This window comes from Tachypleus tridentatus, chromosome 1, assembly GCF_004210375.1.
Source record: "Tachypleus tridentatus isolate NWPU-2018 chromosome 1, ASM421037v1, whole genome shotgun sequence".
In the NCBI taxonomy this organism is placed as follows: Eukaryota; Metazoa; Arthropoda; class Merostomata; order Xiphosura; family Limulidae; genus Tachypleus; species Tachypleus tridentatus.
In genome coordinates, this window is record NC_134825.1 from 81,412,593 (window position 1) to 81,440,581 (window position 27,989).

The 27,989-nt window shown below is 31.1% G+C and overlaps 1 protein-coding gene across 3 annotated transcripts; it reads right to left on the reverse strand.

Moving 5' to 3' along the window:
- Positions 1 to 255: 255 nt before the first annotated feature.
- On the reverse strand, positions 256 to 27,878 carry ytr (U4/U6.U5 small nuclear ribonucleoprotein 27 kDa protein yantar). Of its 3 annotated transcripts, none has more exons than XM_076507258.1 (9): positions 27,789 to 27,878; positions 23,212 to 23,281; positions 21,012 to 21,116; positions 20,664 to 20,709; positions 8,733 to 8,798; positions 8,230 to 8,291; positions 3,481 to 3,560; positions 1,516 to 1,577; positions 256 to 567 (listed from the first exon to the last, which is right to left on the reverse strand). In XM_076507258.1, exons 2-9 carry the CDS (start codon positions 23,246 to 23,248, stop codon positions 513 to 515), a joined length of 513 nt encoding a protein of 170 aa, XP_076363373.1. In that variant the 5' UTR covers positions 23,249 to 23,281; positions 27,789 to 27,878; the 3' UTR covers positions 256 to 512. The 3 variants fall into 3 exon arrangements, with proteins under 3 accessions (XP_076363373.1, XP_076363363.1, XP_076363383.1); XM_076507248.1 differs by lacking the exon at positions 27,789 to 27,878 and adding an exon at positions 27,667 to 27,714; XM_076507268.1 differs by lacking the exon at positions 27,789 to 27,878 and adding an exon at positions 27,223 to 27,329.
- Between the last annotated feature and the right edge of the window lie 111 nt (positions 27,879 to 27,989).

Sequence of the window (27,989 nt, forward strand, 5' to 3'; positions counted from 1 at the left end):
CCAAGATAAAGGAGCCAGATGAAATTGTGTCCAAATCTTCGTATTGTTTGACTTCACATTTCATTTATTCTGGTGCCTATAAATGTTTATAAAGTTTTCAAATGAGACCAAAAACTTAAGCTCTTTCAAATTGTTTGTTCTCCTGAAGAACAGTTTTTCAAAAATGCTAAAGTTTTGAGTCTTATTTGAAAACATTACAACTTTTGTAGGTAGAGACTTATGTTAACCAACAAAAAAACATGTTAAATTCTAAAATTTTCTGGATATCCTTATTTTATAATCAAAGAAAGATATTCACAAAAATAACTTGTCTAACTTGGACTTGTCTAGAACAGCTGAGTCAGTAGTCTACACTGAGATTTGTAGCCTGTTGATGGGTTGCTTATATATAAACATCCACACACTTTAATTTCTGATCATTTTCGTATGAAAACTTAATCCAATTAACAAAGTTTAAGAAGAAAACCTCAGAGTCTGTACAGGTGATGGTATAGTAATGATCTAATTAATCACTATGCCACAAAATCCAAGGGTCTGTTGAAACCACCTTTTCTGTTCATGTATTGCCTGTTAAGAAAAACAAAAACATCAGTAGCAAACAATCACCATAAGCTATGTTGTTAGAAAATTGGAAAACTTGTATTCTTATAAAATCCCATAATTTCTGTCCATATTAAGAATCACAGGGAACAAGACTGCAACTGCTAAACATTAAAGAAAGCATTACAAAACAATTAGGAATCCTCAATAGCTGTAACACTTGCAATTCTTTTTGGCAGGATTAAAGTAAATTAAGCTATAAAACCTTTTGTTTCCCTTTTTATTTATTAGCTATGTTTTTGTGCACCAGCAACACCAAGCATGGGGCACCCCAGTACCTGATTTGATTTTATCACTCCTCAGGATCTCTACCTGGTAGAATTAGAAACATTAATCTACAAAACTTTGGGCATGGTCATATACATTAATCAAAAAGGTTTGACATTCAGAACTCAAAACTGTAATTAGATGTCAAAAGATAATAGAGCTATAAACTAAAAGTTTGTACTTCAAAAAATAAATTTCACAGCTTTCTATGAGCTGCAGCTAAAAACCAGCATTATACTGCTGCTTGAATCTCTTAGTGGATTAAAACTAGTTACAAGTTCTGATTACATAACATTGAAAATCATACAAGTACTATATTAAAAGCTGTCTGTGTAAAAACATTTTGTAAATATTTAAGCTAAGAACATTGAAATATTACAATAGCTTGTGTTGATTTATTCTGCATAATTCAACATTAAATGTTTCAGAGAATAACATTACAATTAGAACACTTACCAACTAGAATAATATTATAGAATTTCAACTAACCATTATAACATTACTACCAAAAATTTGTGTTGAGCACATAATAAAATATTTAATAAATCTTTCATAAAAGAAAGCTTAATATTTTGTACTATCCTTTACCTGTCATAACTTCTTAAAGTACCTGTTCAAATATATTTCAAAAATATTTATCACAAATACCTGTATTTCCTCTTCTGAATTAAATGGACAAAGTAGAGGTTATTTCCTGGGACATGTTTACCCTGAAACACATCAAGTCAAGGGTTATTTTTCAAAGCCATTTTTAACCATTAAAAATAGCAAGTAATTGATTATACAAGACAAACTGTATGCATACAAAAAATATCTCCATACCATTGCAATAGCATATTTAAAACCAAATCTATAACCATTCCCTAGCTAATAAACCTTATCAACAATAATTCTGTTCATAAAATGTCTAATTCTAAAATTATCACTCAAAAGAATCTCATAGTTGTTATGCCAGATTATATATTAACTTTACAGAATTTTGCAAAGATTTAAATCTGTAACTAGTTATTGCTCAAGCAAGTGAACTTACAATAGGTGTAGAACTCAGTTGGCGAGTACATTTAATAAATAAATTTGTTGCAAAAAAGAATATTCTCAGGTAATTCCTAAATTATGATTTATATACCCACTAAAGTACAAAAATTAACATCCACAGAAAATTGCACTCTGTGTAGAAGGCAACAAATACCATGAAATATATATTAATATCAAAACTCGACATCTTAAACTTGCAGACATGCTCTTACATGCATCATATTACAAGTTGCAATTCAAAAATTTCCAATTCCTTTTACATATTTTTATTTCAAATAAAATGTCAAAATATATGTTAAAAAATCCAGTTTATATTCCCCTTTAGTGTTCAGCATGCTTATAGGTAGTTAAACTAGAGCACAGTCTAATGTTTTTTCCTTCAACATACTTTCTGAAACTTTTATCAAATATTTTTGCATGGGATGATGCAAAAGCACCAGTTGTAAGCAAAATATATATATGAATATTAAACACATGCATAACACTGAAATATTCATTCTGTTTGATGTTTTGTATTTACTGATATGTCCCTGTCTTTGAATTAACACAAACTGATATTACTGAAAAATAAAAATGTTTAAAACCATATACCAGCTCCATGATTACCAAGTTCAAAATCTGTGCTTGCACCATGATGTTATTGACAAACAAGGTTGTGAGGACTAATTATAAAAAAACAGACTTCTTTAAACAGTGATTCATTCAATTGTTTATCAAAACAATTCAAACCAACCACACAGAAGTTTTATTAAGCCTCAAATTTATACAAAATTAATTGCTATGGTGTTATCATCAAAGTAATGACTTTTTATGTTAATTTGAAATTAAATGTAAAGTGTTTGCAATTATGATTACAGTAAATACTGGGAAGTGGTTTTATCTGTTATTTACCAGTTTTAAAGCTGCAATTGCAATGTAATTACATAAATGTATTGCAAAATGATTTATTCTGAAACATACTTTCATGATACCAAGTCAAAAATAAAACTAATTTTATGGCAATTGCATAGATGGGATGGAATTCAATTTTTTTGTTGTACACAAAATATGTGGTACTTGGCAAATGGATTAAAATTTATATTTGTAATGAAGATAAAATGTTATTAGAACATTTTTAATACCATTTCTAGCAATTTAAAAAATAAAAAATAATTAAAACTGCTTTAATCTTTCATCTGTTGAGATACTATCAAACAAGACAATAGAAGAAATTGTGCTTTATATTTTAAAGTTCATTTCAAAATAATTCATCAGTTCTATTACATAATAAACAGAAAGGTGGAAGACTAGAAATGTCCTCTACACTTTTGTCTCCACAACAGGCAGTTGCCATCCATTCTACAAAGCTTCATCAAACAGAAAAGTCATATAACAAGTTTTGGCACTTTCAGTTCTGTCAATCTTAATATATTCCTTATAAAGCTGATATTGTTTTTCTTTCTCATTTATTCTTAAAATTTTTCTGAAAGACAATACACGAGTATTACCTTCATTGAATTATATTCCTGAAATATAAAATACATAGACTCACATAAATTATGTAATTTCTAAAAGCCACAAAAAAGTATTTTCACTTACCTTTGTGCTATCAAAATTTGCAAATCCCATCATTTTCATCATTTCTTTTTCTTCTTCAGTTTTTCCTTCAAGATCCTTTTCTAATTTAAGATCAAATAAGAAATAGTAATAATGTAAAGAATATGAATTAGTCATTTGGAGATTTAAAAGCTACTCCTTTGAAATTACAAAATAAGAGAGTTTCACACAAGGAACATGTAACATTTCCTTTCAGTTACTATTATTATTACATTAGCAGAAAAAAATTAAGTGACTAGAAATATCTCAGAATTAATTATCTCTCTTGAAGCCTTCCCAGAGGTTTCTTTCTCCTTATATATTATCAGTTCCAATAAATATTGTTTTTATCTATTGCTACTTATCAGTTTTCCTTATGTGAACTTGTAAGTTATACAAAATTAATCCACTAACCTAGCAAGAAATATAAATTTTATTGCAAGCTTTTAATAATGGCAAATGTTTATACTATGCATGGAAAAATATTCCTGTGGAGCAAACTCTCTCTATACACATAAAAACTATTTTTTCCTTGCACAATACTTTTAGTGCACATATGTGTTAAACAACAATTTTCTTGTCTCATTTATTAACTCAACCCTCATTCAATCACCAAAAATTGCAATTAATAGTTCATTTAAATAACTTCCCAGCTCCTTATTATGAAAATAATTTGTTTCCTGGTAAAAAAAAACATATAGTGCAGAATTATTTTTACTTTGCATGCATACAAATAAATCTTTCCTGTTTATGAAATGAACTTGACTGGAAAACATTTCTTTACTTCTTTCTCAAACAATTCAAACTGAATATCTTTATATTTTGTAATATTAAAAACAATACAATTTTGCTCATTTCATTATCCTTTTACCATTTGTAAATAACTTAAAAGCCAAAAATATCTTTGCAATCTCTTAAGAGATTTTCCATGCAATAAGATAAGATATATTGTGTGAAATTTCAACCTCTAAACAAGCTGTTGTACTGTGCTACTGATGTTCTATGTGAATAAAATTTTTAGAATCACTGTGAAAGGTAAATTAAGTGCTTTGAAAGTACTAATTTTTGGCATTAGATCTGGTATGGAAAATTTTATAACACCAAACAAAAATGAAATTAAGCACCTTTAGAGATAATATGAAAGTAACATCATTTCCATTAATTTTATCAGTGCTTTACTTACGAGTTTTATTACATATTTTACTTAGCTTCTTCCTAAAAGCAACAATAAAGTAGACACAAGTTAATAGACTAACAAGCACAGTGGTTTTGAAGTAAGCCTTGCAGATACTACATCATTTATGCATATAATTATAACTGTATAAATGATGTAATATCTACTTGTGTCTGCTATATTGTTGTTTTTTAAGAAGCTGAGTAAAATACGTAACGAAACTTAAAAATAAAGCAATGCTAAAATGATAAAATAATTGAAATGGTGTTACTTTCATATTATCTCTAAAGATGCTTTATTTCATTTTTGTTTAGTGTTAAATAATTTTCCATACCAGGAGATCTAATGCAGCTATTACATCATTTATGCATACAATTATAATTGAAAAACAGCTCATTTTGCTTCACATTCAAACTCATTTTGTATCTAATACTACATTAGAAAATGCAGAATGACCAAATTAAACTCTCAGCATGGTATAAATGTATAAAGTGTAGATTTTTTAAGTAGCAAAATAACTACAAAAAATGAATGTTGCATGATGTTTAGCTTATTTTTTTTAAATAGTATGCTGAGAAAATTGAAAACAAGTTTACTGGTCATCTTTAAAAGAACTGTTCTTTGATAATGTAAAGAATATTAAAAAAATATTTTAAAAGATAAATCAATACTAAATACTGATTAAAAGGACAAGGGTATACAGATGGTATTTTTTTCAATTCTTGAAATTTTTTCTATTCACATGTAGTATTCAACTTAACCTACAAATATTGAAAAAAAAAAAATCAGCAAGATAATTTTGACCATACCTCACTCACAACAATGTCAAACCTTACATTAAGTGTTCATGCTTCACCTTCAGTCATTGTAAATCCATGTTTGTTGTGCAGTTTTGAGTCCCAAAAAATTTATCATTGATTCTACAGGTGCCCAGCCTTCTTGCACATGCACAGGAAAGGCAATACAATGCTAGTACAGAGGAGTCTTTTTGACTGTCATGTTAAATTTACAGATAGTATACACTTTACCTGAACTATTCTTTGAATGACTAAAAAATCCTCAAAACCTGCATCACCTGCTTAATTTTTTGTACACAAATATCTTTTGAGCTAAAGCTTCAGACTCTACACTCTGTTGAAGTGATTGGATTGTTTCATTCGTCTGAGAATCACTATGCAAAAAAAAAATCAACTTGTGTTTTGTACAAAAATAGCCCTACAGCAGTTGAAAGAGTACTGATAATTCTCAGATAATTGCCTATAAAAAGAATTTGCAAGTAGGTATGTCCAATAATTTTTCAACTATTTATTAGTTCTAACTTCCTACAAAGTTTTTATGACAAGTCTCAAAATAAAGAACATCTCTGTAGGATACTTATTACATCACTTCTATAGAAAAAAATGATATCTCTGTTTTCAGACCAATTTTGAGATCAGGTGGAATATACTTTGATTGGTCTAACAAACTAACAGTGATGAACACTTTCACTTGATTGCATTGATGAGTCCTGGGTTTGATGACCTGTCTTCCTGGATTCCATTTTAAAGAAATTTGCACTTAAGATCTCTATATACATGTTTGATAGTTCTTGTTAACTTTGTAATTAGTAATCCCCAAACTGTCTACCACAATAGCACATTATGCTGTTATAGCCGAATGCAAATGTTTTCAACCTCATTTGAGAACACTTGATAACTATATTCTGTATGAATATTTTGCCCTTCAGCAAGATATGGACAAAGAATGACATTGTATTCATCAGTGAATAGAACCTACTATTCACAGGTTTGACAAATGGCCATGGTATGTGTATACTCTAACTACACCCGTGGATTGCATAATTTAAACTTTTCTGTACAAGTGTGCCATTTAAAACTAGAATTGCATTATTGTTCTCTCTTTTCAGAACATCTGTAAAATGATAAGTATGGTTTAATATCAATTCTTGATGGCTGGCATGTTCAAATCTAAAATGACGACACGAGATTTCTCACCAAATCAGAAAGCGTACTGCTGTCTTTATATTAAAAGTATTTTCCAAGCTCAAAGTTATATAGAGAATTCTGCAGGTTAATCCAGTACAAAAATTAGTAAAGAGAACCAAGAAAGAGGTTCATGTAGATCTTACATGGATTCCCCAAAGATTAAGTCCTGGGAGATGGTCATCAAACCTACATTTGGTCAGTCTAATTAGGTCACCATCAGTTAAGCCTATACAAATTACCAAGGTCTGTTCCCATCATGATCTTTAAACTGCTCCATGTGTGTTCTCCAAAAGATATATCACATCTGTTCTTTTACAACTGGTGTGGATCTTTTACAACAAAAGCTGGATTAAAACCAATTTCTAACCTAGTGGCCATTACAACACTGGGATCCAGAATGATAACAATGCCATGTATAAAAATTACTTGGATTTAGACTTCAAATAAGTTGAGTTGGCTGTGTAAGTTCTGGGCAAATAAAGCATTTTTCATGACAGTTTCCAACTGACCAGTCTCAAATACTTAAGGCTTGTACAATGAGGTGTCTTCAAAAATACACCAGTAGTGTAGTATGGAAAAGAAGTGTGCAGCTTCAATCACTTTTATCAGTTTCACTTTCAATCGGAAGACATCATCGCTTGAACATTTGAAATAACAGTAATATTTATACTATTTGATAAAAATCTTAGCTTTGGCAAAACTTTTCTTCTTTCTGAGGGTAGCTTCTTAGTTCACTATTACATGGTCATATCATATGCCTTCTCCCTATAAGGCTACACTTCACATAGCATGCAACACAACAGTATACATTCCAGAAACACTGAGTGATAACTCACTAATACTACTTAATTGTTTTATAAAGAACTTGATGGGCAGCAAGGTTACACATTATTGGTTCCATATGTATACAATTTCCACATTTCAATAAATAAGTAATTTCCAACAAGTAAACATGCAACTGGCTCTACTAAGCAAGTTCTGATTTCATTGGCTGTTACACGTTAGATGCATGTAGTTCATCAGTTAACACATGAACATCATACAATTGCATCTCAAAATTACAAGTACCATCTTTAAAACCAACATCCTTTAACTTTTATTACACCTGAACGACAAACAACATACTGATGACTGAAACTGAAATTTTGTATAGATAACTTCATATTAGAAATAGTTGCTTTCTTACTTTTTGTTAAATAAAAAGCTGCACAGTGAGTTATCTGTGCCGTAAGACTTACCATTAATCTATAAGGGAACAAAGATGAAAGTGAAAAATATATAAAGTTAAACTGAGCTAAACTGGACAAATTAACTTAAATGAATTTGATACACATTGAAAAAGATATGGATTTGACAACAGAAAAGTTCACTGCTGCAAATATGTCCTATTTTGACTACAGAAAATATCTTTGTTTAGCCAGAACTTGTCAAAATTTGCATCTTATAAAAAGGTGGTAAAGGGTTAAAATGTTTAAAAATAAATTTACAAGTTCATGAAAATTATCTAATTTCATCTTTATGCAGTTTCAACAACATTTAACCATTTATTTCATAACTTTACATTTCATAATTACTTTATTAAAGACATTTTACCTGTAACAGCAGGTCGTTCTAGAAGAAAGTTTGGAACAGCTCCTTGTTCCTGTGCCTTTGTTCTACAAATACATATATACATTGATATTTCTGCTTACGGGTCTATTATAATGACAATTTAATGATGCTCCAAAGCCTTTCTTTTTTGTGATGTGCTTATATCAACCACTATCATTCAAATAAAGTTAACAAATACTATAAACAGCTTAAATGTTTTATTTTAAGAAGTTGCAATTAGCTGTATAAAATGTTAACATAACTTGTACTTACTTGTGCACTTATAGTTCTAAATATTTTAAAATATATAGAAAATGTACAACGAAATTTACCTTCTTAGTTGTCAATTTTTAAAACATTACAATGAGTTTAACACAATAATTTAAACTGCAAGAAAACAGAAACTTTATCCAACAGATATTTTAATTTTAATATTTATTATGTTTAAAAATATATACTATAACCAAAAACAACCTAAATCACAAAAATAAAACCCCAAAATTCACCCTGAGGACTGTGGAGATCTCCTCCTTGGTGATCTTGATAAAGACCTCGATCTTCGTCTAGGTGACCTATAACAAGTTTATTGAAGACTTGAAAATATTCAATTTTTAAAAATTTAAGCTAAACCTAATTTCTTACCTAATGTCACAAAAGTAAATACTATAAAAATTTGTTTTTTAGACCTCTATACATCTGAAGTTCCAAATTCTCTTTAACCAGTAACAAATCTTTTCCACTTAACTATTCATATATAAAACACAGAGTGATACTTTTAACCACACATTTAAAGATTGACAGAGTGTGTCCTTCCAGCATTATGTACTAATTGATCTTCTTTTGCATTTTGGAAATTTTAGTTCAGATATATAATTATCCCAGATGAACAATTAATAGAAATTTTACCCTATAAAATAAAAAGCCTGGAAGTGAGCTAACATCTCAATTACAGGAAAGAGAATAACTTCATCATGGTATGTGTGTTTGTGTGTGCAATAGTCCCATAAATCAATAGATGTACATAGAAAAACTGAAAACATCAACTCCTTGTTGATCTAATAGCAAGACTTCTAACACCAAAACACCTTGCACAACCTTTAAACCATAAAGATTGAAACAACAATACTAAATGTAAGCACAGCCCTACACTGGCAATAAAACAAGATATAGATAATAACAGAGGGAATGCAATAAATGGCAGAACAATATTATATACATTTAAATAAATAATTGTGGAAAGGACAACAAACAAGCATATATCCAAAAGATCTAGCAAAAACAGTATTATACAAGAAGAAATAAATATCCCATAAGCACATGTTCAGACTTTTATTGTCGGTGAAAAGGACAGCACAGACTACACAAATGTTCAAGCATAACAATTGTTGTGATAATAGGAGAAAACCTAAGGTACCAGGAAAACTTAGAATAATAATGTATTAAAGTAATAACATACTGTTAACACAAGTTATAGCTACATGTCTGAAACTGGTATTTATCAAGTGAAAAACAAATATCAATATATGTAATGTCAGTAGTTATTCTATTCTATTTGTTTAATTAAATACTGTTAACCTTTAAACAGCAGGAATGTTGTAGGTAACAGCTCACAACAGGCTTAAAAAAATTGGGGGAAAAAGTTCTTAAACATAATCTTTTGCATTTTTATTGTGAATTTTGAACAAAATATGAAAGAAAATGAAAAGCATAATACTTATTTATTTCAAGTTCAAATGCTTTTTAGGGTACAAAAATTGCAAAAACATTCTCCAATGCACAATACTACTCTACATTCTTTACACCAGGCAGTCACCATCTTTCACTTTTCTTTGCTTGCTGTATGTATACATATGTAACATTTTCCTTGTTCACTTTTTTCTAGCTTCTGAGGATGGAATACTTTCTAAAAAGTGCTGAGAAAATGCTTATTTTCAAACAAGTCTATCAGGAACAATAAGACTATATCTTCCTGAGAAAGGTCTTGTCACACTTCCATACCTTTCCAATAATTGGTAAATTACATTGTAACTAAACTGCCTCCATGATGGTTCCTTGCCAGCTTTTACTAGATACATGTTATAAGAATTCAAAATTGAGATATTAGTTGGGTGGAAAAAAAAAAGCTTCTTGTACCATTTCACTCATTCGTGAAAGCAATCAATATCTCCAACTTGGATGTCACTTTTGTCAAGTAGCCTCATGTTGATAATACAATCTAAAACCATATTGGGTTTGGTTATTGGTTATTTAGTTTGTAATCATCCTTTCAACTGCATTTCTTTTCACCTTTAGGTACTGTACTGAGCAAAGTAACAGGATGTTTGTCTTTCCATTGAAGTGCAAAATATTCCCATGCTTCTTGGTCTCACAACATTTCCCTTCTTCAGAGGTGCAAATTTAGGCATGTTCTTCCAATTAGTTCTAACTTTTCCACGAAAAACAGTCTTACTTTCAAAGAAAAAATTCCATAATTCCAGGCTTGTATAATAATTATCAGTATATAACATTTTTTACAAGGTAGTCTTTCATCAATTGTTTGACAACTGATCCTGAAAATTCTAATCACAGACCATTGGAGACATCTACACCACTTGCAGAACAGATAATCATATCTATTACAATTCCTCTCTCACAATCATATAATACAAAGATATTTATTCCAAATCTATGGCCTTTGTTTGGAATGCATTGCTTGAAAAGAATCAAAGATTCATCAATAATTTTGAAATGGAAAAAATGATTCCTTAGCTTTATTCTTCACCATTGTAAACACTTCTCACACTTTCCAATATCAATTGTTTGCATTTGGTTCTTAGTTATTTGCAAATTATAAATATCTAATAATCTCCCTGAATCAATATCAAGTAATGTATTCTGTAAAAACTGGAGTTCCTATAAGAGGATCATTCTTCCAATAATCATCCAACACGTGCTTTCTAACACGTGGCATAAGCATCACCAGAGGAAAAAAAAATTATTACTTCATGAAGTACAAGGAGGGTTACTTTCACTTTCTTTGGAATTCAAGGATTTACATAACTCTTAATATTTGTTTGTTTCTTGCACAATATGACTCATTACACTTTGATCAAATAAAGCAGTAAATAATTCATATTATTTAGATTCATCAGTGAGCCTAAATTTATCTGTGAGTCTAGTGTTTCTGCTGACAAAAAACTGAATAAATGTATCAAAATTGTGACATCTTACCTATTGGGAACCAGTGGATTCCAATATACTTATGTATTCTAATTCACTGTCTAAATCACATTCATAGCTTGAAACAAATGAATTTGATGATGATGAAAAATCTGAAACATTTTCTTCATGTGCTAATATTTTAATTTCTTCTTTTGATAAAAAAAAAATTTTTACTTCATTCCATCTGCTGATGCACCCTTCCTCTTCTGCTCCATGACTTACGATGAGAAAATGACTCGCACGTAATGCTCTGAGGGAGTCTAGTCACTACAGTTTGAGGGAGTTGCCAACTAATGTTTTTAGCCTCTATAACCAACTAATGATAGCTGCCTTTTTCTAAGAAAACATCAATTGATGACGGCCACTATTTAAGGGTTAAGAAATATTCATCCCATTTTTTAACACATTAAAATCAAATTTAAATTTCATTGTATAAAAAATATTTCAATATTTCTTAGCAGATCATTTTTTCATTATAAATACATATAACGTTTCTAAACAGCTAAAACTTTCATTAAAAACAAACATTTCATTTGATATTGTACTTTTATCTTAGTTTATTAGAGAGCTACTAAACATTAGTAAATTGTTTATATTTTGGCCTCCAGCTTTCTATTACAGACTGCATTCTCTACCTTATTTATGTAACTATTTCCTACAAGTCAGTTCTTTAAAAGGTAATCCATTGTTTGCCAAAAAAATCCATTAAACTACTATATCTGTTATATCTCATAAAATCAGAGATAACACATCATACATAATTTGCCCTCATACTGTCAAACTAGTTTACTGGTAATATGTTGCTTTCAACCAGTTATTAATAAGAACTTATGATGAAAAAAAAATTAAAGTAAAAATTTTAACCACACTATATCGACCATAACCAGAACAGTCAATACCTTTTGTACAACACCTCAGTTCTTCAGACCAGATGTGATACAAGACATAGTAGTGATTGAGGTACTGTATATATTAGCAAGTTGTTTGAATTATGTTGAAGTGTAACCATTTTTTAAATAAATTTTCTAATTACTTTGGACTAAAAAATTTCTCTGCTACTAGAAAAAATTGAACTGTTTCATAGTAATTTGACAATTCTTATTCTAAAAACTATGCTGAAAACTACTGATTGTTTCTTGTTTGAGTTACAACAGATTTATTCAAAATATTCTTATACATTGTAAAAATAACTTTCTTTAATAACTTTATTCATTTACTGAAAATTCCATTTAAGAATGTACAACCAGAATTCTTTGATACATTTTCCATTTTCACAGCACAAGCAACAGAAATTGATAACTTAATGTTTCCTCCCATGCACAAGCACAGACTTCAGACCAACAACAGATGACTAGCTACAAAAAATGTTCTCCTTTCTTGAGAATAATTTTAAGCACCTAATTCTTCCATTAATACATCAACATTTGCAATGAGACAAAGTACTTTGCATACTGCAAAGTGAGAAGTAAGACTTTAATGATAACTTCTATAAATTAAAGCTCTTGTACCTAGAACTAATAAATTCCAGTTATACAGAACTTCCCCATGCTGCTTTGATAGAAACAAGTCATGAATCAGATCATTTAGTTCTTCTGTAATCAGATGAGGCAGTTTATGTTAAGGTGCCACAGGAGTATAATTAGTCGATAAAGATGATTGTCTTCTTTACAGAATGACAATTCTGTTTTCCAATTCACTGGTGAATGTGGCTCTGGAAGATCATCCCATGAGATATTGATTTCATTGCACATGCAACATCTGTATATTTAATGTATTGTTTATTACCTCCAAGCCAGAGATAAATTTCAGGAGGCATGTTTGCATTAATATTTAGAAACTGAGTTAATATTTAGAAAGTGAGTCAGGAAGATTATCTTTGAGCTTATGTCACATCCTGGAAACTGCAAATGGCCTATTAGCTCTCTTCTTATTCAAGACAGATGTGCAAACTGTACAACACACACGTGGAGACAAATTTTTCTTTTTTTAATAATTTTGCACCCAAAACACTGGTAGTAAATTACCTTTACCTTGTGTGTGATGTTTATTCTTCATGAAACTAACATATTTTCCACAAATGTGGAAAAAAGTGTTTGGGTGAGTTTTACACTTTTGGACTTTACTTGAATTTGGAGGCAGCCAGGATTTCAAACGATTTTCTAAAAACATAACATATATTCAGAGAACTAAAGTTCAAAATATTTTTTTAAAACGTTTTGTATTATTTTATTATATCACAGGTATGATTCAAGGAGTAAGATGAAATGACCAATTGAGTGAGTAAGAGACAACCAAAGGAGAGGCATCCAACTCCAACCTTCCATTGTTCAGCCAAGGAACTTCTTAAATATTCTAACAAACTAAGCATAAGGGTTTCACAATACCTGTGTGGAATAGGTAAGTGTGAAGGATAAACCAAAAATGGTACAATTCACTACAATCACATAGAGAACAAATAGAACATACTTGGAACTTTATGCCAATACAATATCATTTTTGTTTGAAGTTACCAAAATATATACTTTTTACAAATTCAACAATCCAAGTAAACTTAATTTCACAACATAAATCTATTGTACTGAGTTGATTGCATGGGATTGCACACAATGCTGATATCATATTGAAATGTAAGAATAATTCAAAATCTAGCAGCAACTGACAAGTGCTAACTACATTTTTGAAATCAGCACAATCAAATCACTTGAGTTTCCAGCAGCATATGTTTTTTGTTTTTTTGTCCAGTCACTCGCTGCAAGAGGAGGCTGAAACTGGAATGAATATCACAACAGAAATGCTAGCTTTTTATATACATGAAATATAATTCACTGTAATGCAGTACAAAAGATGACCAAGTACAATAAATTATTCCATAGAAAATAAACTTATAGCAATTTTTCCACACATTCTGTTGACATTTATTCAATAAAACAGTTATTTAATTTCATACAATGAAAAATTCAAACTCTGAGCTGATTTCAGCATGCTCCCAACAATTTTTTTTAAGCATAATGGCATTCATACATTTAAGGAGGGAAGGCAAAATGGTTTTAACCACAATAGTGCTAAGTTGTCCTTATAGCTTGAATACAAGTGGAGTTTAATTGATTTTTAGCTAACTTCTGTTTCCCAACACTGGTTATCTTGGTGCTATACAACTTTATTTCAGCTTTGAAACACTATAGACTACCAATATAAACACTGCATAAACTTTTTTTCTTTCCATTCTTTTCAACTTTAAGACGAAAAAAAAAAACTGTGATGTTTGTGAATAGCTTCTGCCATAAACAGTCCCAATTTTTTTAAAGCTAGATTTATCATTTTACACTTGATATGATTTATGTTGCCAAAATAGAAAAGGAGATTTGTGGAATAAAGTGAAGTAGGCTTAGTTATTTTACACTCAAACCTATCAAGTACTCAACAAAGACAAGCATTTAAATTGTTTCTTAAACCAAAATCATAATGAAATCATTTCTAAATTTCAAAGCTGTGAAATCATACAAATATCACATTTGAAAATAAGGTATTTATTTATAGAAGCTACACAACTTGTAGAAAGCAACTTACAATTTCAAACTGTTTAATCAAATAATTTTTTTATTGCAATGTAATAATTCAAACCAAAGCAGAAGTGCTTCAAATCAATGTACTGGGGTTTCACAGAATTAATCTAAAAGAGAACCTAGATCTAGAAATATAAAGTTCATGCACTGTCTATCATCCAAAATATACTTTACTTTGTTTACACTGTTTTGATTTTTCTTGCTTCAAACTCAGTCAAGTTAGAGAGCTTCATGTTTTAACACAAAATATTTTGATGTTTACCAAGCTCTTACCTCTAATCAGTGCACCTGAGGATATGACAGTATCATATTGAGTAATTTATTGTTTTGCTTGTTTTCAACATTCTTTGTAAAAAGTAAACCAAAATAATTGGATGAACTAACTCGTTTATTTCATAAAATACATTTCTCCTCCTACCACTAACAAGCACAAGGATTAACTATAATACTGATGGTATTTTTTTCATTTTAATCATGTTTGACTCTGTATCCAACAAAATCATTAACCCTCAGTAATATGTGTATAGGTAATTTTTAGAAGATCAACAGTGTCTTAATGGATTCCATTGGTAATTCTAAAATTAATCATTTCCAACAACTGGTTGGATTTTTTAATATGAAGTGCAAGGTATTTTTCACTATATCATTATGAACAACCTATTTATTTACTTTAATACTGAATAGTTCTCTAATACCTGTTACCATAATATATACTCACATCTATTAATATTTCACTTAAGATTTAACTGTAGTGTGTTCATGTGTGATTCATTACTGCTTGTGAATATTTTTGTGACAATTGAACTTTAACAAACTGAACATTTCATAATATATGCCATTTCCAGAAGAAAACAAAATGTATTTGCCTACATCACAACCACATTCAATTTTATTCTAGTTTTTGTTAGCACATCTACACAACAACAAAAATAGCAGGCACATACATGTTATGTGCAGAAAGTATTCATTCCTTCTCACCAACTACAGCTACATTTGACTTTATTTTTTTCATAGATTTTTTTTACACATTCAGACTATGTTAATGAACCAGAGCTTTTATTGCATATTTATGTTTCTACAAAAAAAGACATACTGTTTTTCTATTATTTCTTCTTTTCTTTCTTTCTTCTCCCAAATACTTGCTATTCAACCATCATTCCTTCATTTCTGAGCAGACTGACTTGAAACTTTTTTTTTTATTATTTAGGCCTCTTTAAAGATTTTTGTTATGTGAAATAACACACTGGTTCCTTTGCAATTATATTTACATCCATCAAGATGAAAAGTGGTACACATAAATTTCACATGTCCAACATAAAAAGTCAAATTCACTCATTTTGAGTCCTTTTTTTTTTTTTTTTTAATTACAGGGGTTGGTTGGTATTTTATGGCACAAAGCAGCTAGGCTATCTGCGCCAAACATCCGATACAAAATTAAAGTAAATATTGTAAAATTCATAAAAGAAAATTAAGGTAAAACAAAATAAAGTTTAAAAAAAAAACATAAAACCATTAAAATCAATGTTTACATCTAGTCTACAGCAGTATGAAAAAAACTGCAGTAATACAAGTTCTAAAGGACTTTCTGTAGCATAATTGTAATTATCATAACTCACAGGAAGACTAACAGGTAAGTTCAAAAAACCACTGTCAATTACCTGAAGTTTGCCTTTCCAGTCCTGGTTCCAAGTTATTTGACATTATGGTCATTTTCAGAAAGTAAAGTAATAAAAGTTTTAAAAGAATGGCAGCAAAATTGTAATTATAACTCACAAGGACGACTAACAGATAGTTCAAACAGCAGTGTTAGTCACTTGAAGTTGGCCTTAGCCTTGAAGTTATTTGATGTTACAGCCATTTTCTAATTTCAAATCAAACTAGATGGACTTTGATTCTTAAAAGGGAGTCACATTAAAAAAGGTCTAATGTATAAATTTAAAAAACCTAAATAGCATTAAAAAGATTAATGGCCTGTCAAAAACCAAAAACATTTCCGAGGTGGACAGTGTCACCATTGCCAATAACACTGTCTAATGTTATGGATAAACCTTGGGACAGAATACGTCTAAAATGGTGCTGTCGTTGAGAGTCATAACGACGGTAAGACAGTAAAATGTGGCTTACTGTGACCTGAGTGTTACATAGACAACACATTGGTGCATCAGTCCTAGATAAAAGAAAACAATGAGTTAAAAAACTGTGACCAATACGTAGTACAGTTAGAGCAACTTCCTCTTTCCGATCCTTATGGAAGCACAATGGTCAAAGTTCAATATAGGGTTTTATTTGGAAAAGCTTATTTTCATGTTGCTCGCTCCCAAGTTGACTGCCAACTGGCACAGAGCTGAGAGTTGAATATAGGACCATAGTACATGTATGGAACAGGCACAGCAGTGATAGTGCCAGAGCAGACAGATTTAACTGCAGTGTCAGCAAGTTGTTTCCACAAATACCAACATAGCTTGGTATCTAGTAAAACTGCATAGAAGTAGATATTAAAGAGAAATGGACCAGTCGGTTTTCAATATCAGCGAGAACTAATGTCAAGCAAATCAGTTTGCTTGATCCAGCTTCCACCGTGGCACGCGGGTCAAGACGCATCTACCACAGCCAGTTCCTCTCAAAATTATAGGAAAATGAACAGCCTTGTGGATTACTGTCAACCCTCTACGAAAAATGGGAGAATAGTAAAAGGAAGGAAACTGAGAGATAAGTAACAGTAAGGGACTGACTAGGTGCATGAAAATAAGTAGAAGAACTAGTATTAAAAAAAGAAATGTTGTGATCAGAGATCGTATGCTCTACAGAGCAATCCCTCCTATCAATATCAGCACTTCCCCAGAGGGAATGATGTCCATTAAAGTCCCCCAGGATTGAAAAGGGAGACGGCAACTGTTCAATGAGAGCATCAAGGTCTGATTGATCATACATCTCTCCAGGCAATGGGTAGAGAGACCAAACAGTAATGGTACGACCCAAGGAAACACAGATGGCTTCGGCCTCCAAGGGTGTGACGAGTGGCAAAGAGAGGGTGGGCACATGCTGATTAACCAACAGTAACATCCCTCCATGCACTCGTCCACCATACAGCCTGTCGTTTCTGTACAAAGAAAACCACCAAATGGTAACTGTATCAGCAGGTTTCAGAAATGTTTCCTGGAAGGAAAGACACACAAGATGGTCGGAAGCAATCAGTATTTTAATGTCATTCAGATTAAAACGTAAACCTCAACAGTTCCATTGTATCAAGGTGACCATTTTTATTTATATGTAGGAGAATTGGGTGAAGAATCCTTCTGTTTACAACCATGTCTTTTTCCTTTACTGTCTATATTTGAGGGAGGTCTATTGACCTTTACGGATCCTGCCCTGGGTCAACTGGGCAGGTCTTTGTTGTTGAAAGAGGATTCCAGCAACTGAGGATGTGAATGAATGATTGTTTCACATCTTGGGGTGGGAGAATAAGATGTATCCAAGGAAATGCCTGTACCCAGAACTAAAAGGAAGTGGATCTTGGAATTTGTTGGAATGTATGTAAGGGACAGATATGGGTGCTAAAGTTGATTCATCAACTTCTTTAACCATGGAGGTCAATAGACATTTCATTTGTTTTGAGAATGATTCTTTTGAAGGCACAGAGAGATCCATCTTCACTTCCACTGTAGTAGTAAAAAGAAAGTATAGCAGCATAGTCCAAGATGAAGTGGTGGACAGGAACTTTCGAATTATGAATTGTTTTCAAACACTGCACCTCTCTTTTTTCCAACCATTTAGGGCAAGAACAAAAGTAGGATGGGTGAGAGTCATTGCAATTGACACAATGAGGATCTGTTTCACTCATAGGCATTGTGGTCCTTGCCACTGCAATGAGCACACGTCAAGGAACCATGACATGACGTTTTTGAGTGACCAAACCACTGACACTGGAAACATCTGAGAGGGTTTGGAATGTATGGCCGTACCCTACAATTAAGATAACCTGCCTTAATAGTGGCAGGTGAACATGGTGGTGTAAATGTCAGAATGAGGACATTGGTTGGCATCATAATTCCATCTTTGCAAGTGGAGATATGCCTCACTGCAGAAACTCCTTGGGTGAAGAAACCAGCAAGAGTCTCTGAATCAGGGATGATCTTCAAATTCCTCTCAACAATAACTCTTCATGATGAATTCAAAGTAACATGAGGTGTAACCTCAATAGGTATATCCCCAAACACCTTTGAATGCAAGAGGAGTTCAATGAGTTGAGATGTGGATGTTTCCACTAATATGTCACCAGATTGAAGCTTCTTTACTGACTTTGAAGAGCCAGCAAGTCCCTCTAGTCCCTTCTGAATGAAAAAGGGAGATATTTGCCCTAAAGGTTTGTCTGAAAGAGAATGTAGTGTAAAAAAATAAGGTACAACAGGTATTACAGATGTTGAATGTTGCTACTCAGAACCTTCAAGACGTGGTTGTTTACCTATTGTCTGAAAGAGCATGTAGTATAAAAAAAATGAGGTACAACAGGTATTACAGATGTTGAAGGTTGCTGCTCAGGACCTTCAAGACATGGTCGTTTACCTATGGACTGTTTTTCCCTATTTTATTTAAGTTTTTGTTTGGAGGATCCATAACAAAAAAGGAATATTTTGGTGCCCACTGACCCCACTCACCATGGAGCCCTACGAGGGGATGCACTACAAAGACACTGCAGCAATGCCAGGGTTTCATGAGCACTATACTCAAACACCAGCATCAGATACAATGTCCACAACACCTGTTGAGAACATCCAACACTGGTACTTGGGTTGGCCCTAGCCCAAGTGGACAAGCTGATTGATGTGGGGCCACCCCAAGGCTACTTGTCTAGAGGAATTCAAGACCAAAGTAGCGTGTTACGGTTGGACCCCTCAACCACCAGGATCCTCTCCTCCCCTTCATGGGTCGCCATGCACAGCAAATACGTGGGTGGGTGTTTAGATCCTAGAGGAGATAAACTGAAAGAACAGAACCTTCCCTAGGAGGTCCCCTCACTACGTACAGGAGTCCACACCGAGGGTTTTTTCTTACAGGGGTCAGAGTTCACAAAAAAAATGTTACTCAGCTATTATTTTCACCAATTTATTTTATTACAGGTCCCACATACAGACGAAGATGATGGTCTTACCAATTTTTATAAAATGCAAGGGGATCAAGATGCCTCTAAATGCATAATTTTAGTGGTTTCTTTTACAATTACTCTAACATATCATGACCAATTTATATGAGAGTTACTTTTTTTACAGGCCCTAAAAAGAGTTACAGAAGAAAAATAAAGCAAATGATAAGTCTAAATTGTCTGTATCTCTTCTTAGGACCTGTAAAAAAGTAAATCCCATATAAATTGGTCATGACATGTTAGAGTAATTGTAAAAGAAACCACTAAAATTATGCATTAAAAGGCACTTGATCCCCTTGCCTAGGAGAGTTTCAGGTATAGGTTGTATGACTGAGTGTGTTTGAAAGGAAACTGCTCTAGGTTCGTCCTATGGTAAGACTTCAAAAGCAAATGGTGTTTTATTGCAAATAAATGATAAAGTGATCTATCTTGAACAGCTTATACTCTTACAAGGCTCTATCTCAAAGATAGCATTAATTATCACAGTGTATGAACCAATACAGAAATTAGCAATCCACTTTCTATCAACTCACCTACTGTGTCGTCTGTATGGTGACCTACTACGATATCTCTCCCTCTCTGAAATAAAAAAATAAATTCCAAGTTCATAAGATTATTGCAAGATTTACAATTTCTTAAAAATCTACAAAAGAATAAAAACAGATACTTTAATCACATTATCTCACGGCAAATATTTAGTTACAAATAAACGAATACACAGAATGTAATAAGTATTTATTTTTTAAAAAAAACTGTCTTCTGCCTCTCGTTCTATCCACTACCTGCTTTGTTAATCACATTTATCTCTCAGCAGATATTTAGTTACAAACGAACAAATACACAAAAGCAAAGAATGGTAATATATATTTATTGAAAAAAACCTTTAGGTCTTCTATCTCTTGTTCTATCCCGATCCCTGCCTCTTTCCCTATCACGTTCTCTATCTGCTTCTCTGTCCCAGGATCTAGACCTACTTCGACGACGCTCTGTAGCGTTTGAAAGAAAAAGTACATACATTAAAAGTTCTGTGCACAAACTTACATAATCCTACTGCAAACTGACAATGCTTTCTGCATTTTTGGGGAAGTAACATACTGATTTGGATATTTAAAAAAATTTTTATTGGTCATCAAAAGAGTGTTAACAAATTTACAATTTTACTAATTTTGTAAAAAAAGCAATAAATTAAATGCTATAATATATATTAGTAAACCAATTAAACATATTAGTCTGTGATAATTTTAGCTGAACTTTCCCACAATTAAACTGTATTTAGACAATGTTCTAAAAAAATCATGGAAAATATAAAACAAATTAAAATACATTAAATAATTTTAAAAAATGAAAAATGTCAATATATATGTAAATAACAAATGAAAAAGCCTAATTTATTGGTCTGACCGAAGGAAAACATATGGAGGATCAGAGTAACACATCTAAAATTTCACACCATACATAAAATATAATAAACATAAAAATGTGTGTGTGTGTGTGTGTGTGTGTGGTGGGGGTATTTACAGATATAGAAGCATGCTTAAAACTAGGAATGAAATTAAAATTAAGGTACATAATTATTAAAATGGATAAACATGATGAATAAACATTTGGTCTATATTTGTCATAAACAAAGATATTAAATTCTAGCTTTACTAAATGGTCCACATCAAATATTTCTAAACTATTTATAAATCAAATTTCTTTTGTATTCATGTGTTTGTTCTTTACAGGATCCACAATAAAATTAGTAAAACATCCACAAAAAATTTAAACAAAGTATAATTTAGCTAGTTGGAAAGAAGGGTGGCTGGATCAAAGAAAGCAGAGGGTTGTTTTTAATGGGGTTCAGTCAAACAGGATTAATGTCACAGTTGTGGTACCTCAGGGCTCAGTCTTAGGACCTTTGCTTGTTTTTGTTTCCATCAATTACACAAATGAAGGGATGGTCATTAAAGTACTCAAATTTACTGATGATATTAAGGTCTTGAATGTTGCTGCAACTTTACAAAATGATTTAGATCATTCAGTGAGTTGGACAAATATATGGCAAATAGGTTTTAATAATAATAAATGCAAGATAATACATGTAGGTTATAACAACATGGATGCGAATGACACTAATACTCTCAAAAGAGAGGGATCTCGGTGTAATGGTTGACCAGTGGAAGTACAATGTAATGGTTGACCAGTTTCCTGAGAACCATCTTTAAAGTTATTTTATCCTGAAAAAAGTAGAGTTATAGAGGATTTGATTAAGGTTTTGAAGATCAGGATTTAGTAAGGTTATTTTTTGGTGAGAATGTAAGACTAAGAAATAGAAATATAAAGCTTGGCAACAGGGTTTCTGGCCTTTGGAACAGATTGCCTTCAGATGTTGTGAAGTAGTAAATTTAAGAAAAAACTTGATAATTATATGAATAATAAGGGCTGGCTTTGAGGTTTATTAGTTTTTTTTATTCAGTGGGTTTAGAGGATGAGAGCACAGATGAACTAATATATCCCTTATTGTCTGTAACTATCATGTTATAATACTATAATTATTCCTACCAATTCCTGCTTGAGCACCTTAATGGATTTTACAAATAAAATGTTAGATTTCTCCAAATTCTTTTTTGATTAATTATTTATAGAGAGAGTTGCAACATGCAAAAAAGTACATTAATTAATTTGATGTAATGTGTAGACTCCACCAGTAGTTAATGGTATATTTAAAAAAAGTAATTTAAAAGGTGAAGAAACAAACCATTTAAAATATAGAACCTCTCACATTTAAATGTTATTTTAAAATAGAAGATAAACTAAAAAAAATCCACGCCAGCAGTACATACCACAAGGTAAACAATTTTAAATGAGAAAAATTCTTACCTAAATATAAGACAATATTTGATATCTGGCCTGATATTATCAAATATATCAAGCTAGATACCAAAAACACCATGTTAGAGTTTGCATGATCATTAAGGCATTTGAAAGGAATTTTTCCACAATGTAACTTTAAACTGTCAAAAAGTAGCAATGTATTCATTGTTAGTTTTGTTTTTCATGTAAATACTGCTAGTAAATAAATCTTTAAAGCACACTTACCTCTTCTTGAAGGTGATCGTGAATGACTTCTGCCCATTATAATGTATCTTGTAAATATATTTCTCTTACTCTGGAAATGCAAAAATCATATAGTTGCAAACCCTTGACTTTCTCTTCCATTCATACATACACATTTATACATTTTAAAAAACTAAATGGCAAGAATTCATTGTTAAAATTGTTTTATGATAAAAAAAAAAGTAAATCGGAGTATGTTTTAAGTACAATACATATTCAAACATCACAGTCAATGAACCCTTTAATTAACAATATATTTCTATCTCCCAAAATGGCACACAGAATGTGTATAAAATTATTGCAAACTGCATTCAGATATAATTATACAAATTTTAACCCTTTAATCCTAAAGTTACCAATTGGTTCCTGTTCCCATTGGACTTTTTTTTTTAATTACTTTTGGGTCCATTACTTAGTTTACTACAGGGTGACGAATAATAAATGAGTCACGGAAAACACCTTAAGTAACAATAACATTGCTGCTGAAATTCTCCATTACATTTTACATGAAAATAGGTAAGTCCATCCACAAAATATTTTGCCACTATTTTTAAAATTAAAAACAAAATTTAGTTACTTAGCATGGTGCAATATGTGGATACTGCTGGTAATGGAAGGTACTAAAACAACTCAGAATTTTTTTTGGTGTTTACACACATTCATACAATTTTATCTCATGATAAAACAACAGAATTACATCTTGCTTGAAATTTCTTTTATACAAGGTGATTTAAAAAAAAAATTGAACATAAAAAACAACCACCCCCTTGAAAAAGTACTTTTGTTACAGGAAAAGAACAAAGTTAATTTTCTAATATATAAAATACAAAATTAACCATATACCATTCATGCACATGCTCTGAATGATATACATACACACATTAAATCATACAACAACACACATTCAAATAAAAGCTTGTAACAAAAGAGGGTTTTACTTTAATGAATTGTTCTTGAACCATGGTTCACATGACAGCTGATAAAACTGATTATATCATATGGTTCAATTCCATAGAGGCACAAAAAGAAACTGAACTTAACTTGTCTCAACAGTAGTTATGATAGACATTAATATTTCAGCATACTTATCTAATAATAATAAAAGGGCTAATCTGTGTGTGTGTGTGACCCAATAGAAGCTCCAAAAGTAAAAAAAATCCAGAAACCTGAAATTTTGCATCTATACTAAATAGACCTTGAGGGTGTGCACCTGGGTATTACTGCTTATTTTATCCACGTGCATACATACGTCTTTTTGATGAAGCAAACTAGTAAAAAACCACATATAAAGGAAGTGCAATTTGGTAACAATGCATTTTACATGTTGCTTAACCCTTAAACAGCAATTGCTACCTACAACATTCTTGCTGTTCAAGGGTTACAACTTAATATTGTTGTTAGTCCAAGTACTGAAAGTATAAAATGAAATGTATAATACATAGAACTGAAAATGTTAATTCAGAGTCTCTTTTAATAGAGATTTGTTTTTTATTAAAAACTTTGGTGATATAAGAGAAAATACCTTAGTTCAGATACTATTTAAAAGTTTAAAATTGAATCAATACTTTTACTTTAATAATTACCCTTGGCTCTAGGATAGGTTACCTCACACAGCCTTTAATTTAGGCTTATCTACTAATTTCTTTAGTTCATACAAACCTTCATTACTCAGCCCCCTTGCACTCCTGTCACTAAAATCATAATGGCCAGACGTTAATCAAATGGTAAAAAAATATGAAAAGAATCTGATACAACATGATAGATATGTTTGATATCAAATATAAATTTGAAATATTTAATGTAATGATAAAATTTATTTATAATAAATAATTTTTAATTTACTATACTTTTTTTATAACTTATGTTTTGGGGAAATAAAAATATTTAAAATATACATGGATCTTCTTCTATGCTAAAATATGCTTAGAGTACCTGCAATTACATGGTCCTCTAGAACATATCAACCTACCTGAGTACTTTTGCTAGTGTTTGATCGCCAACTCTTGGGCTACTCTTTACCAACGAATAGTGGGATTGACCGTCACATTAAACACCCCACAGCTGGGAGGCTTAGCACTTGGCCATGCCAGGCCTACTTTTGCTAGTGAATAAATATTTGTCTATAAACTTAAGAACATGTAAATATAACATTTATACTGCCATAAAAATCCATAGGTAATAAACATATCACAGTACAATGTCATTCAAAGTCAACATGCACACATTCCTCCCTGTCATATGCACAACCAGACAACAAATATTAAACAACATGAAAAATGTTAAATGCTTAATATTACTTATGTGTTAATTACTGTATTTATTAACTGTAATTTTAAATGTAATAAAACTATATATTTGAGAAAGCATGATCTATATAATAATAGCTAATTACTAACATAAAATGTTAGATTTATGTATTTTGCTTAGAAGTGCCAACATTTCACCCTAAATTAAAACACTATAAAGCTACTGGTTTCTCATATCACAAGAGTATATCTCAAATGTCCACATAATTCAGTGAACAATTTTCAGATCATGAGGTGTAAGCATATGTATAAATATTACAAAAGTAAGGTCCTGCAGTATAGCTGCCTAATTGAAATAATTTCTTTTTGGATTTAATTTAACAATTAAGACTCTGAAATTTAATTTTTATCATTGAGATATTCACATGCCTCAGAATCTGATGTCTTTACTTTCCTCTTTTACTGTCCATTACTGGGAGAATGACATCCAATTTCACATGCTATGTCAATTACATTATCAAACTACAAATAGTTTCATGTTTATTAGAATTTCTATAATGTATCTGTTTATTTGTCTTGAATTTTCCTGCAAAGCTACATGAGAGCTATCTGCACTAACAGTCCCTACTTTAAGTGTAAGACTAAAGGGAAGGCAGTTAGTCATCACCATCCACTTGGACTACTCTATTATCAACAAATAGTTAGATTGATCATCACATGATAATGTCCCCACAGTTGAAGGGTGAGGAAGTTTGGTACGACAGGGATTTGAACCCACGACCCTCAGATTATGAGTTAACACCTTAGCCAACTGGCCATGCCAAGCCTATTTCTATAATGTGAGTAGAAAACTTGTATGAAAAATAAAATGAAATATTTATGGGTAAGTCTTTGCATTATACTTCAAAGGAATGACAAGCTTTATGGGCAAGTCTTTTCATTATACAGCAAAGGAATGACAAGCTTGATGTTAAACTCTCAGATAATAAGATCAATGAAATTATTTGAAATGTGGTACAAATAACCAATGTACAATATGAGAGGAATGTGTGATTCAAAAACTATCTGTACTGCTAGCAGTGCTGTTTTGTAAAGTCCTTGGTATCTAAATAGACAAATAATTATTGAAAGATACAGATTTTAATTGGATTTTTAAAAAATATATTATACTATATAATATATAGTATAATATAGTATAGTATATTATATTCTGAGGGGTGGAGGTATGAAATTATTCTTAAAAATTAAACTACAATCATATGTTATTCTTCTCAACACTGCTGCACCTGTTTAAAAATATATATATTATTCTTTATTGTAAAAAAAAAAAAGAAAGTTTCAGTCTGGCCTAATCTAACTTTCCTAATAGTCAGTTTGAAATTTCATTCAACTCTGCATCTCACTGGAAATAGAACTGATTACCTGTACAGACAAATACAGTGGCATAAAACACAATTGCCAGATGATTATTCAACTTCTTGAAAAATTCAAGAGCTGAATAAAATTTCAAACTTTCAAATTTAACAACGTTGGCACTGTCATCAGTCCTGACAGCCTTAGCATATTATTCCAACATTAAGGGTAATGGAACTTGGAAGAGGGGATACATACTGAAACATGTTAAACAATGTAGCATAAGTACATGACAATTATCAAAAGTTATCATACAATTATTCTATTCTGAGCATAATTTTAAGTTATACTTTTTTTTTAAATTTGTTAAATATCTTTTTCAACATTACATTACTTGAACGTATACTTATTTAACAATGACGGCAATAACATTTCAGGATTATTTTGGTTGTTGTTAAACGCAAAGCTACATTACTGGACAATAAGCTACATGTGCTTCCATGGATATTGAAACCCGATTTCTAGTGTCGTAAGCCTGCGCTTACGGCTCATCCGTCGAAGATGAGCTAACAATAATTGAGAGAACACTACTTATAACTAATATTCAAACATACTATGCATTATTTTTAACTTTCATATTACTAATATAAGCTTTAGTAAATTTATATATATTAATGATTATTAATATTAATTATATTATTATTACTGGAACAGTAGTATGAACATTATTCTCTTACTACTATATTCAGTACTGATATTAATATTTCTATTAGGTCACACACGATGTAGTTAATTTTGCTTTTTATAAATTTCGGTATATTATTAAAACAAAACTAACATTATAACTTGTATGAAATAAGATTTCGTTCATAATTTTCAGGATTATAATAATATCTAACCAAAAGTTCTGGTTAGTTTATTATTGATACAGAAAACAGCAGTTACTAGGTAATCACTCACAAAATCTCAGTCACCTTCTTCTGTAGCGAAAACACAATGTTTCATCTATTAAAAACGGAATATTATGGACTGATAAAACTATGACACGAAAACTATAAAGGGACCGTCTGCATTTATATTTAACATAACTGACACTTGTCCTTAAAAAATTAAACATTGTTCTGTTTTATTTCCTTTTAATATTATATACATATATATAAT

Bases quoted from the DNA above. Each gene is read 5' to 3' on its own strand.
- ytr (XM_076507248.1), bottom strand. From the start codon at position 27,699: ATGAACGAAATCTTATTTCATACAAGTTATAAT. The intron at 23,282-27,666 runs GTTAGTTTTGTT...TTGCATTTCCAG, and splicing joins TATTTCATACAAGTTATAAT to AGTAAGAGAAATATATTTAC. The intron at 3,561-8,229 runs GTAAAATGTCTT...ATCTTAAATTAG, and splicing joins AGAACGACCTGCTGTTACAG to AAAAGGATCTTGAAGGAAAA.